The following is a 13960-nucleotide window of genomic DNA, read 5'->3' as shown; positions in this document are numbered from 1 at the left end:
TTATAGTTACACAACTTTTTTGTTGAAAATCTCAATGAGGTTGCCTTTTCGTGAGTGGGAACAAACGGTTGTAAATTGTATGTATTCAGCATCATTAATACTTTCCTGATACTAGACTGGTGACTGTGTTGGTGGTAGTTTGCCTTTTGATTCTCTGTCTTGCATCTTTTTATCTTTCAGCTCAGAGGATGTGTGTCTCTGGCCCCATGTAAAAAAAGAAAAAGAAAAATGTGTGTGCGTGTATGAGTGTGTGAGGGAGAAAGGGAGAGAGGGAGAGAGAGAGGGATAGAGAGGGGGGGGGGGGCAGGGTGTGTTGGTTGAAATGTAATTAATTCAGTTTTACCTTTTTAAATAAATGTACCATAGATGAATTAAATATTGGACTATTTTAACCAGCGCAGCTTTGCCTTAACACGCTGTTGTTAATTATCATATTGTGAGTTTTCTCCTCCACTGCTGTGAATATTATGAACACACACTACTGAGAATATTCCAACATATAGCCCAGACCTCGGCCTACATTTGCATAAATCATCTCTAAATTCTGTGTAAACGTGTTTTTCTTCTTATCAAACTTAGAAGCGACGTAGGTTACATCAAATCAGAGGCTGGCTTTTCTGATACAAATACATACAAACTGATATTTTTCCTTAATCTTACACTACCACCTAATATCATATTTCATACACGCCCGCAGACATGCCCGCTGCCGCTATGTTTAATGTATAAACCCAGCCTTATAGCAGATAGAAAACGCACATGATAAATATGCATGTATTCAATTAAGGGTATTACAGAGGAACTGATTTGCATAAGGATTTAGGAGCTTAACATCATATTTGTGCTATAAAACTTCACAATAGCCTAAACGCAAGCTGTTATGCGCGGGAGGGGGCAGGACAGGTATTTTTGAAAGAAGCGAGGAAAATAAAATAAATTAGAAATATCAAGGAAACAGATAAAGAAAACATTCTGATATTGTTTAAGCGCATAAATCTGAAACTAAAACATTGTTCTTATTTATTAAAGTCAGGAGGTTGAATGGCTGGATGGATTTCGTCTGTAATCATTTAACTAACTGCTTGAATTGACTTCAATTTCAAACAAACAGAAGCCAGAGCGGTGATGTGATAACGTGTAATTTTCTCCCACACCGCTGTAACTACCGTCTTTTGTGCAAGATCAAACCTCTCCTCCGGTCCTCAAACAAGTCCTCTGATGACGAAGTTCACTTTCCCCTCCCAATTAAGAGCAGAGAGCTAATTAGAATGAGCGGATCCAAGATCAGTTGAGCCTCACGCTGCAGTCCCCGCTGCTGAAGCAAACTGCTCGCTCTCTGTGGAAACACACGACTGAAGCCGCTGTTTTACAAATGACATCAAATGACAGAGTGGAGTTCAGGAGATGAAGCTCTTACTAAGGAATAAATAAATAAATAAATAAATAAATAAACAAATTAGGATCAATGATGCTAAAATCTAGAGATGACACCCAGTGGTGCCAAAAAGATTTGTACGCATGTATACTAAGTTATGCTATATATTAACAATCCTATTAATGATGTGTTTAAACACACTTTCCCCTCTTATCAATAACATTCTCTGTTCGTTGTTGGAGCTTTACAATGTCTTTCTTTGATTTGATGTTATTATCTCTGGAGAAAGTTGCCATTCACACATGTAAGGGCCTCTCCTTTCGATCTTGCCACACGTATTTTTAGCAAACAAAGCTTTTTATATGAGCACATCTGCCTTTACAAATAATACAGGTCAAATATGAAATGGCATTAATAAGTCAAACTTGTGGACACAGTTTATGAGGAGCTCATTTAAAAATGAATGTTTCAGGAAAAGTCGTGTTTTCATGGATTGTCTTGTGTGGTTGTATTGTTTGTCTTTTGTGAACAAATAAAACAGAAAATTGAATAAAAAAAGAAACCCTGTGTGGTTCTTTATTTTATGGCTGACTTGGGAGACTTCATGCAGATTTGCTCACCCCTGCTGTTTCTGTGCAGAGCCTTTTGGTGCCATGGAGAGGCTGTGAGCAGCAACAGTGTGGTGCTGTGTGGAACCCATCTGTGTGTCACATGAGTAAAGGTCCCAGCAGACCTCCTCAGTGCGCACAGACAGACACCTCCAACACCTCAGAAGACTAGAACTCTCTCCTGCTCTGACTCTTCTTCTCTTCTTTTAAACTAACATTTCAAACTGCCTCTCCGGACAGACAGATAAGGTTGGCCAGTGGTCCATGCGTAACGGAGGCAGAGGCGCTGCTGCTTTCTGAGACCGGTCGGTAAAAGTATAGCCAAACAATTCGGTGACGGTGGAACAGCCAATGAACATAAATGGTGCGTCGTGACGCAACAGGGCCCCGTTGATAAGGAGCGGAGAGTCCAACCGGGACCTGAGAAGGAGGAACGGCGGTTTTGGGGGGCCAGCAAACACTCGCCTATCATCAGTCAACGTAAAGCCAACTCCTCCTCTTCTGCTGTTACGCACATGTATGCAGCCTTCTAGGCAAAAGACAAAACATTAACCAAACAGACTACTGTAAAGGAAAACTGCTTCTCCCAGACGGCCAGAGGGATTTTATAAAGCAAAGGCTGCGTGCTACTGTGTTTTCTATTTTTCTCTGAAAAGCAAAAGTAGTATGAGCGACATAAATCAGCTGCTGTGAGCATCAACTTGGACTGTTGAACCAGGAGAAGGGAGGAAGCCTTTCTCACGGGTTCCCTGACAGCTTTTTTGGACATATTTTTTTTGTTCTTTCTGACTGATGCATTAGAAGGCTGCTGCCCGGCTGTGGCAGTGCTAATTGTACAGAGTTACGTACTGTTCTGCAGAAAAAGGGAAGAAATGTTCCAATGACTTGCAGACTGTCGAAATCCTGAAATATTACTCCCGGTGAGGAGGAGGCATCGGTGCCGAGACCCATGCAGCGGGGCTTCCATAGTTGGTATGTTTATTCATCGTACATGGAAAAGAAAATATAGAAAAAGCCATTGGTAATACAAAATAAATAATATCATACCTTAAAGAAATATCGATTCCAGTAAGAGAAGCAAAATATGTACGGTTATTTATGAATTAATCATAGCTTATTAATAATGAGAGCTGCTGAGATTCGGATGACGATTTCCATTGGCAGATGAGACGTAGTGTGGAGAACACGTGTCCAATTTTTCCCTCATATTTTTTCCTCCCTGATCTGGATTTTTCACTTGTCACGGCAAGAAAGGAAACCCTAAAAAATCAACAATTTTGAGTGGCGTTATTGCGCTGGGTTTTGCCTCTAATGGACATCTTGGCTTGCCGACCCGAAGAGAACAGTTATAATATCATCCCCTCTGCGGCAACGATGCTTTTCCATGGCCTCCCTGGAGGCGACGTGCACGGTGTGGTGGAAGAAATGGACCGGAGAGGAAAGAGCGAGTCAGCAGCCATCAGCTCGGCCATCGATATGGGGGAATCAGAGACGGTAGGAGAGATTAATTTGGCCCTCTCGGCTTGTTAGCGCGGGCAGCATGGCAGCCTCGAAACATGTGACAGTGGCTGCACTCTCACAGCTCCAAGCACTTTGATTCAGTCTAAACGCTTTTTTACTTTCAATTCACGCGGAAGAACTGTCCAACAAACGTCCCAGCTTATTTTTAGTTGTCTTTAAACACCTCTAAAACTTCCTCTGAAAGGCCTGGAAATTGTGATTTCAGCAGCCACTGTTTAATCTAAAACTTATTTTAGTCCCAGCAAAGCTTTAATAAACGGACCAAGAGCTGAACAAGCTACACAATTATTTTAGGAAACAAAATTACATTACATTTCTTTCTTTTCTTTACTCAGCAATTCAGTTCTTTAAATGTTCAATTTATGGTGCCTTCAAAACAAACAATAAATATGGACAACACAGCGCATATTTAATGTTTCACAAACCAAATTAAACAATATGTTGGCAAAGGGGAATTAGTTCAAACAATAACAGCAAAACCCAGATGAACGTTTTGTATTCTAATTTGAAAAAACGACCAGTAGCGTTGGATTCTGTTTTTATTTTCTATTGTGTTAACACTTATTATTATTATTCAATTACAATGCATACAACCAATAATAAGAAAGTTCAGTAATCATTTTGAAATCTACTGCAATAAAACAAACAAACAAGAAAAGATAGGATAGAGAAAATTATCATTTTAATTCAGCTTCCATCTAATTATTTGTGCAGGGTATGCGTGCGCGTGTGCGTGTGTATGTGTATATTTTGTAGGCCTCTCGAAAATTATATTCAATGACAGTCCCCTATCATAAAGCTGTGTTTGTTATTGTACCTGTAAAATACATTGTTATTATATTTAGGAGAAATTAACAGCACATACATCACTGGTGTCCACCAAATATATCAACATTTCCATAAACCCATACACAGCGTATTTATGGCTCTTAATAGGAACGTTATGTTCAAGTACTTCAGATGTGTTTTTTCTTTATTTTTATCTGCTGCTGTATGGAACTATCACAGATATTATTGTTGGATCATCGTACTTCATATTCGCCTGCAGTAGCATAGTAATTTATATTCATATCTTTGGGTAATTCCCAGCCTACACGGTTCTTACCAGTAACGAAAATATTGCTATGATTTAATTTCATACATTGTGGTCGAAGTGGGGGAGTTTGTCATTTTCTAACTAAATGCATTTTGATATCATCATTATATTTATGTCTAATATTTAATAGGTTTTTGAGACGAAAATACTTTTTTTAAATTCTACAATATTTCTTTATATTATTTCTAAAATAATCCCACATGTGAGCGGTGGCTGTGGCCTCTTAGTGAGGCTGGACCCGATGACAATCTTGTACTATTATTAAAATAAAGCGAATAGACTAGTCCTCTACCTGCTGGGATTTACAGTATTTAATTCCTCTGCCACGTTAGCATGACTTAATGTTAGTCTACCGGTAGGTCACACAGAGTCGTTGCACTTGTATTTCTTCCAACATCATGAGTTCATGTGTCCTCGTGCATCTCTCCTTGTTGACCTGCAGTCCATGCCGTGTATGACCAGCGAGCGCGTGGCCCTGTGCGCGGGCTGCGGCAGGAAGATCGCGGACCGCTACTACCTTCTGGCAGTGGACAAACAGTGGCACATGCGCTGCCTCAAGTGTTGCGAGTGCAAACTCAACCTGGAGTCTGAGCTCACCTGCTTCAGCAAGGATGGCAGCATCTACTGCAAGGAGGACTACTACAGGTAGGAGGGCGTGCAGGGCCTGGAGCTCCACAGGCCATCCAGGAGTGCCCGGGATAAACCGGAGTTAGGCTTGTTAAATCACACTATTTAGGATTTATATAGCTGAATGTGTGTTTCAAAATATGGTTATTGTGGCTTGTTTAAATCCTCTTTTTAAAGTTAAAGTAACATCACACATGACCTGGGATGGAATATTTTCAAATGATGTCAATGCGAAATACGTAAATAAAATATGTTTTTCTTGATTTGGTTCTAAAAATTATTTTATCTAAGAAGAAATGCACGTACCAATGCAAATACCTCCATTATAATTCACGTGTTTCTATCAGTAAAGTATGGACATGGTATAGGGAAAGAACGAAAGAAAGAACTATAGGAATCACACCAGATTGTCTGTGGTGCTAACACTCTCCAGTGAAACCCAGATAATGAAATAGTTACTTTTAGGTCTAGCAGGTCTCTAAGGGAGTATGACCCCCCCACACACACTCACACTCACTAACCCACCAATCCCTGACAGGGAAGCTTTGGAAAACATCGGCTGTGGTTTATTCTTACATTTGAAACGTAAAAATAACACAAGTCAGATGTCAGGTTTTGTTTAAACGGCATACCTGGCTAATATCCATATTTCAATGAATTCCAATATCGTCAAATTGATGCAGAGTCACTTGAATCCAACTCATTAATGCACAGAAAAAAAGTTAATGCACTGCTTTTGAGTGCGCAAAAGTTCGGGTGCATGCAAATAAGAAGGCATCACAAATAATGTATGCAGCCTGCCCCACACTAAACACACCACCAGGCCAGCCAGGCTCCGTGTCCAGCCGCTGATGAGGTTTCTGTGTTGTCCGCAGAAGATTTTCGGTGCAGAGATGCGCTCGGTGCCACCTGGGGATCTCAGCCTCGGAGATGGTGATGCGGGCCCGAGACCTGGTCTACCACCTTAACTGCTTCACGTGCACCACCTGCAGCAAGATGCTAACCACCGGCGATCACTTTGGCATGAAGGACAGTCTGGTGTACTGTCGGCTGCACTTTGAGACTCTCATCCAGGGAGAATATCAGACACATTTTAACCACGCGGACGTGGTCCCACACAAAGGCCTGGGCCCGGCCAACACACTCGGACTATCCTACTTCAACGGCGTGGGGTCAGTGCAGAAAGGCCGGCCGAGGAAGAGGAAAAGCCCCGGGCCGGGGGCCGAGCTGGCTGCTTATAACGCAGGTAAGAAGATTTATAAAGACGTTATAAAACAAGATGTTCACATGTTGACAAGGATGTTGTGGTGAATAAAAGGTGGATTGCGTTTTTATAAAAAGCACTAGTAGACTATGTCGTGCTTTATTGTTTTCTGATGTTCATTTTACATCAAACATAATTATATCACATCTAAAACGTAGAAACAATTTGAAAAAAACCCATTGCTGATTATTGTAAAGTAAATGTGGCTCCACTGTTCTAATGACGAGCCACACAGTGTGAGCACGAGCTGATTCAGACCGACAGGCTTCATTAATGAAAGATCCTGAATTTCCCTCGGGATAAATAAAATATCTATCTATCTCTCTATCTCTATCTCTATCTCTCTATCTATCTCTCTATCTATCTATCTATCTATCTATCTATCTATCTATCTATCTATCTATCTATCTATCTATATATTGATCTATCGATCTTTGATACATTCCTATAGGGGCTTATATTGTGTCTGTGCTCTGCCCGGCATTGGTTTATTATATAAAACTGTACTGTATTTATTGTATTCCCTGCGGTTTCGTATCCCTATAATATTTCTATAGATTTTCAAATACCTTAATCAGAACTTAAAGCAAAGAATAACGCGAGACATAGTTTTAAACACGTCATGGTGTGACTAAGATTAAGAGACGTATTGTGCTAAATATTGACTTTATTATTGAACTGTTTAAAACATTTCTATAAGTTCTATAACCTTCCTGTTGGAAGTTAGTTGTGATTTTGTCATGACTTGTGTGTGTTGCGTGTTATTGCTATAGTCTGTATAGTCTCCATTGAGCTAACGATTGCTGTCAGAAACAACAGCAGCATGTTCACGTTGAGGCCAAACATTGTGCATGAATAAACCTGAATACCAACTAACACACAAAGAGAGAAGCATGCAGGCCAAGTATGAGGCCAGGCAGGACAAAAACAAGCTGACTGTCTAAGCTAGAAGACAAGTGTAATATTTTGTCTATTTACAGTCTGAGGTTTGTCAATAAACTCAGAGCCTGAACATTAACAAAATCAGGCCATAGTTACATTTACTGCAAACAAGCTTCAATGTTTCAGATTTGTGGAGGGAACTTCTCATACAGCTTCATATATATTCCATCAGGAAAATGTGCTGCAGTCTAACAATTCTTACCAAAAACTGTGATTGTTCTAAATGATAATCTTAAAAAGAATCACTTTTCACCATTGGTGGTTTGTAGTCATGTTTTAGTTTAGGCAATCTGTTGTAGGAAAAAAAGTTTTTGATGTTCTGGCTTTTGCTTTCGCCCTTTTCTACTTGTCAGTTTGCATAGACATCTACATACCCCCTTCCCTCCCCTCCCCCCCCCCCCCCCCCCCCCCCCCACACACACACACACACACACGCACACACACAGCCTTTTTGCATTGGGACTGGGTCAAACTGGGTGTGTACCAGAGAAATCAATGTGATGTGATGAGTTATTCACTGGAACAGAGAGCAGGGAATACAAGAACTTTATTACGGCAGGCTGGAATCTCATTTTTCTTATTCTTTGACTTAATTGAGTTGATTAATGTTCTAATTCTTCACATAAAAAGAAAGTTGAAAATAAACTAAATACGTTTAGTTGATTCTCCATTTTCTAAACTTTTTCTTTTCTTTTTACAGTTTTAGTTCATTTAAAAATGCTGCAACAAGGGCACTGGATATATTTCCCACTAGTTTCCAATGCAAAATAAACTCCTTTCCTTTTATTTTCTACCTGGATCAAGTGATGCGTCCTCTTTATTTAAGATGCTGCCACCTTTTTTCTTTTTTAACCTTTAGAATTCTTGATAGTGAAGCTGCTGTAAAACAAGTAACATGATTTCACCCAATAGTGATGGACTTTGCTTTAACAAAGTAGTTGTTCTGACATTTTAAGAATGCAAGATTTCATCAGGAAGATAAAAGGAAGAAAGGAACCCTAATTTCAGAGTAAGAGATTCTTACTCTGAAAAAAGAAAATGTAGTGTTTCTTCATTGTGTGTTATTAGGATACACTGAAGAAAATTAATTTGAAGCAGAAACAGGAAGAGAGTGAAGAGGCAGTGCGCCCTCTTCTGTTTCAGTCCAGAAACAACATCCAAGCTTCACCTGAGCAATCACATGAGAACATGTGGCAACCTGGAGCAGCCTGCAGCTCTGAGATGGTTTCAACACTGTGAATAAGACGTTCTGTGTGAAGACGCAGAGACACGCAGGAAACAGGCTGCTTTTTGTTTAAATGCTGCAGCATATGCTTTGGCCAGAAAGCAGCATTTGTTCTGCCTGGTGTGTATGGGCTAATTAAGTGAAGTGTTATTCTGATGGTTTTCACTCACTTCATATTCATCATTTGCATTCTGATATTGAACACGAACTGTTATGCATGCAGCAACACTTTGAATATTGCCAAGAAATTTGCAGACTGGGACAAATACATGTGTGTTGTTGTTGTGTCATTATGTGTGTCAGTGGGTGTGTGTGTGTGTGTGTGTGTGTGTGTGTGTGTGTGTGTGTGTGTGTGTGTGTGTGTGTGTGTGTGTGTGTGTGTGTGTTTGTGTGTTTGTGTGTGTATGTTTCCTGAAGCCAGGCTAGCACCTCCTACCAGAAAAAACATGTAGAGAGGGACAGACAGACAGACATATAGTCAGACAGACAAACAGACAGACAGATCTGCAGCTGGAGGAAACTGCTGTTAGGTCACACACTTGGAACGGATTTATTTTATATATTTAAATGAAGAAAGGGAAACTAGATTGAAATGACAACATTTTCTAACATGATAAAAAGCAAGATGTCAAAATTTACAAAAAGAAAATGCAACAAAACTGCAGCTTCAATTTCCTTAAAACTGTTCTTTCTTTCTTTCTTTCTTTCTTCATATAGAAGAAATTCCACATTCAGTTTATTGCGCATAAATATTTTCTTTGCCTAACTATCTCGCTCATGCACCTAGCAATGAATTAACAATACGTACACTCACCAGGTTTGCAATGCAAACTATAATTGTTTATTTGATGGGGTCATGACAATTTTGGGAGCTAAAAATTGTGCCACAAAAAAGAAGGAAAACCCTGTAGTGGGTGTGTTTAGAAGTTTAGAGCGACTAAACAAATGTAAATGATGATGAACAGAGTTCCTCGGTCTAACCAGCTCTCCTCTCCTGTTCCCTGTTGGCCCGCAGCACTGAGCTGTAACGAGAACGATGGCGAGTCCATGGACCGGGACTCCCAGTACAGCTCCAGTCAGAAGACCAAGCGCATGCGGACATCCTTCAAGCACCATCAGCTGAGGACCATGAAGTCCTACTTCGCCATCAACCACAACCCAGACGCAAAGGACCTCAAGCAGCTTGCCCAGAAGACCGGCCTCACCAAGCGGGTCTTACAGGTAACCACAACAGCCTTTCACCTCGAGCAGGCAGTTCCTTTACAGTCCTTTACAGTCCTTTACAGTCCTTTACTGTCCTTTACTGTGTTTTACTGTCATTTATTGTCCTTTACTGTCCTTTACTGTCCTTTACTGTCCTTTACTGTGTTTTACTGTCCTTTACTGTCCTTTACTGTCCTTTACTGTGTTTTACTGTCCTTTACTGTCCTTTACTGTCCTTTACTGTGTTTTACTGTCCTTTACTGTCCTTTACTGTCCTTTACTGTGTTTTACTGTCCTTTACTGTCCTTTACTGTCCTTTACTGTGTTTTACTGTCATTTACTGTCCTTTACTGTGTTTTACTGTCCTTTACTGTGTTTTACTGTCATTTACTGTCCTTTACTGTGTTTTACTGTCCTTTACTGTGTTTTACTGTGTTTTACTGTGTTTTACTGTCATTTACTGTCCTTTACAGTCCTTTACTGTCATTTACTGTGTTTTACTGTGTTTGTCCTTTACTGTCCCAAGGGAGAAGGTGACAAATACTATCAAAAATAAGAAAGTATTATTGAAAAGAAGTAGAGATTATAATTTTCTCTAGAAAAAAAACTGTTAAAATTCAAATTGTGAATGCAAAATTACCTGGAAATTAAAAGAAAGCCAAAAAAACAACAATGTAATGTATTTCTGTGGACAATATGATGTTATGGTGAGGACTGAGGGATGAAAAACAAAAAAAAAGCTCTGTAGTACACGCAAAGAAAGAGGAAGCACAACAGAGCGTTTGATTTCCACAAAAGACGACAGCAAATTATCTGGGGGACTGAGAAGAAGAAAACTGAGACAAAAAGGTTTCTGAATCAAGTTTTTTCTGAGAAGGAAAAAAAATCATCCCGCTGCTTTAATTAACGCTTGCAGAAAACAAAGCAGTCGTTTTGCTTTGATGCATTCGAGTTTTCATGCCTGTTATTTCAACTGAAGCGCCCGTTTCCCATGGCTCCATCATGATTCCAGGGCTAACACACTCGGCTCAGCACAGACTCAACACAACTTACATACTCATTTTTATTATTGAAAAAGAGAGCAAAGATTAAATGTAAAAAAAAAAAGAAAGAAAATAAATTAACATCAGGGACAATGAGGAGCAGGGGGCTTATTCCAAAATTGGGGTGCAGGGTTCACGGAGTCCTCAGCAAAACAAGGAGGAAACCATTCATTTCATTGCCATTGCAAATATGAGACTAATGACTATAATCCCTATACACACTATAGACATGTCAATTATTATCTTTTTACACTATCATTTAAAACAGGAAGCCAAGGCTCTCGTTTTCATGTGCAAACATAAAATATATGTTTTTCTCTGTGCCAACCACTGGCTTTTGACGAGCACTAAAAAGCAAATGCTTTTAAAACTTTTGTACACAGTAGAACTCCTGACATCGCTGCTAAAGGTTTTTGTCAGTTAAAGGTAAAGCTACGTTTTATTTAAACATTTTACTGATGCTGTCGTTGTTCTGGGGAGGACAGTCTCCGCTATCTTTACCTCTCGGCTAAGCTCTCCCCGACACACCAGAGAGTCACACACTTCTCAATGTGTTGTCACTCAGGCAGCCATACGTGTCCATTCATTTTACCACAGTATCAACAATTATATTACAGAGACTTGAAACATGCTTGAGGTGCAGCGGGTAATCCGTCAGCGTGAGCATCACTTTTATTATTGTTGTGTGATTATGCACTGAAATGCCTGCACTGTATTAGCATGTTGCAAAGAGCCACCAGAATAAAAGCAGACAAGATGTTCTGTGTGGATATTGTGACAAATGAAATGTCCATACTGAGTATCTAATCTGAAGGGCAATGGTCTGAAATCAATACCAGACAGGAAGAATATCTAATAGCATGCTTGAGAAAATGGTTGTAGTTGCTGGACTTACATATGCAAAAGCCCAGGTGTGGTCCAAGTATGGAACGAAGTGGAGTGTGGTATTTGAGAGTTAGTTTAAAGGGTCGGATCAACAAAAGTCTTGTGGTATCCAGCCTTGTAGATTCTTTGGAGTTTATTTGTCTTTGAAATTTCCGCTACCTCCTCCACCCAAATAGAATGGAGGGGAGTTGAATGTAGTTTGTGGTGCTCACAGCACTAACACATTCCCTTTATATGATTCAACTCCATTATGTCTTCTCAGAAACATGTCCTGGTTATTCTTGATAATCCTCAGACTCCGCACTGAACAAAGAAAGACAAAGAAATAATCCCTGTGAAAACAGTTGTGTGTTCTGTGGGTTATTCACAGCAGTTCTGGAAAGAGATGCTACTGCAGAAAGTGTAAACTGTACAAACGGTGGCGAAACAACTCCAACATGATCTATCTACATGGCCAGATACCACAAGAGATAAACAAGATGTTTTGTGTAATGTGGCTGAGCTGACCCTTTAAGAACCACTGGTAATGCTTTCATGTTGGTGTAAAGTTCCATTAAGTGTTAGCTAACTGTAGTGGATCACTTCCTCTGTAGTAACAGGATTCATTCTGTCCTTTTGTTCCTGCAGGTCTGGTTCCAAAACGCTCGGGCCAAGTTCAGGAGGAACTTACTGCGGCAAGAGAGTACCGGGGGGGACAAGGCATCCGACGGCTCCACGCTGCAGGGCGGGACGCCATCGGGCCCGGCTTCAGAGATCTCCAATGCCTCCATGAGTCCCTCCAGCACCCCCACCACCCTGACAGACTTGACCAACCCCACCATGCCCACCGTCACCTCCGTGCTCACCTCAGTGCCGGGCGGCATGGACGTCCACGAGTGCCGGAGCCCGTCACAGACCACGCTGACCAGCCTGTTCTGATGGACGGTGCCCTTCACCACTGCCTCACCCCTACCCCTTCCCCTCTCACCTCTGCTCCACCCTACTGGATCTAAAACTGAGCACTGTTCACTCCTTCAAACATTAAACGGATTAGAAAAGAGAAGGTAACATGAAAAAAAGAAGATTTAATTTCGCTCTGAGCCCATTAGAGACTATTTGCATAGTGAGGCGGCCAAGCCTTACAGATGGAACAGTTGTTGTTATTTTGATGTTGTTGTCTTGTCGAGAACTGAGGAGACTTGATTTGCATTTTTCAATGTTTACAGAAAGAGACTGGGGGAAAAAAGAAACTGCTTAATTTTTAATTAATTCATTTTTTTCCAGCACAGTATTTATGTTGTTGTACAAGAGTCACTGTTAGAAGGATTGTAAAAAAATCTTTTTTGAAAATCTGAGATTAAACACAGGTTACAATATCCTACGACTGCCATGTGCCTTATAGTCCATTTCATCTTAACTGCTGCTCTCAGAAGTCTACCACCATCAGACACACGTGATTTGACTCTAAGAGAGAGGTGGGGTAACGACCTCTATTGCTTTGTGCATGTGTGTGCTATGGGTAGTTCCTTTTTGTGTTTGTGTGTCTGTACATGTGTATCTTACATACAGTGATACACATTCAGCAGTGCTTTCATTTCAAATGTTCCATTTATTGGTTAGGTCTGATGAGACTTGGACTCACTAATTATTCTCCTTGTCATGTTTTTACCTACGAGAATCCTCTTCCTCACTTTGTCAAGAACAGGATTTAAACAGTGCGAAGACTACACGAGGTCATACTGTTTAAGCAGCATTTACTATTTTAGTTTTATGCACTGTTAGCAGGACACGGCTCGGATAGAGAAGATTTTATCTTTTCAACCAAGACAGTGGGGATCAACATCATGATGTTTCAGATTCATCACACGAGCCTGAGACCTTTAACATGAATTGGCTTTTTTTGTGTTCATATCATACTATAATGACAGGCGTCGCTGTGTGTGTGTGTGTGTGTGTGTGTGTCTGTGTGTGTGTGTTTGTGTGTGTGTGTGTGTGTGTGTGTGAGTGTGTGTGTGAGTGTGTGAGTGTGTGAGTGTGTGAGAGAGAGAGAGAGAGAGAGAGAGAGAGAGAGAGAGACTATCAGGAGAAATATACCCAAATCTATTACATTGTAATTTGTTCCCATGCATTTTGCTCAAAGTGCTCTCAGTCGTAAGCTTCTTCATGCATAAGCCAAGCCTCTCTATCTCTCC

At 40.5% G+C, this 13960-nt stretch overlaps 1 protein-coding gene across 3 annotated transcripts; it reads left to right on the top strand.

Annotated features, from left to right (window-relative positions):
• The first annotated feature begins 2425 nt into the window (after positions 1-2425).
• lhx2b (LIM homeobox 2b) lies at positions 2426-13759 on the top strand. 3 transcript variants are annotated; one of them, XM_029440825.1, is made up of 5 exons: positions 2426-2955; positions 5043-5245; positions 6103-6473; positions 9674-9879; positions 12417-13759. In XM_029440825.1, the coding sequence occupies exons 2-5, from the start codon at positions 5046-5048 to the stop codon at positions 12705-12707; spliced, it is 1068 nt and encodes a 355-aa protein (XP_029296685.1). In that variant the 5' UTR covers positions 2426-2955; positions 5043-5045; the 3' UTR covers positions 12708-13759. The 3 variants fall into 3 exon arrangements, with proteins under 3 accessions (XP_029296685.1, XP_029296684.1, XP_029296683.1); XM_029440824.1 differs by having other exon boundaries at positions 2426-3477; positions 6106-6473; XM_029440823.1 differs by having other exon boundaries at positions 2426-3477; positions 12417-13758.
• Positions 13760-13960: the final 201 nt, after the last annotated feature.

The sequence above is a fragment of the Cottoperca gobio genome, chromosome 9, assembly GCF_900634415.1.
Source record: "Cottoperca gobio chromosome 9, fCotGob3.1, whole genome shotgun sequence".
NCBI classification, from domain to species: domain Eukaryota; kingdom Metazoa; phylum Chordata; class Actinopteri; order Perciformes; family Bovichtidae; genus Cottoperca; species Cottoperca gobio.
The sequence above is the reverse complement of the archived record's forward strand: the minus strand, read 5'-3'. Positions and strand labels throughout refer to the sequence as shown.

What these genes read in the sequence shown, in the direction of transcription:
- lhx2b (XM_029440823.1), top strand. Translation starts at nt 3,295, where the DNA reads ATGGACATCTTGGCTTGCCGACCCGAAGAGAACAGTTATAATATCATC. An exon ending in ATATGGGGGAATCAGAGACG is followed by an intron (nt 3,478 to 5,042) that starts GTAGGAGAGATT and finishes GTTGACCTGCAG; the next exon opens with TCCATGCCGTGTATGACCAG. An exon ending in TCACCAAGCGGGTCTTACAG is followed by an intron (nt 9,880 to 12,416) that starts GTAACCACAACA and finishes TTGTTCCTGCAG; the next exon opens with GTCTGGTTCCAAAACGCTCG.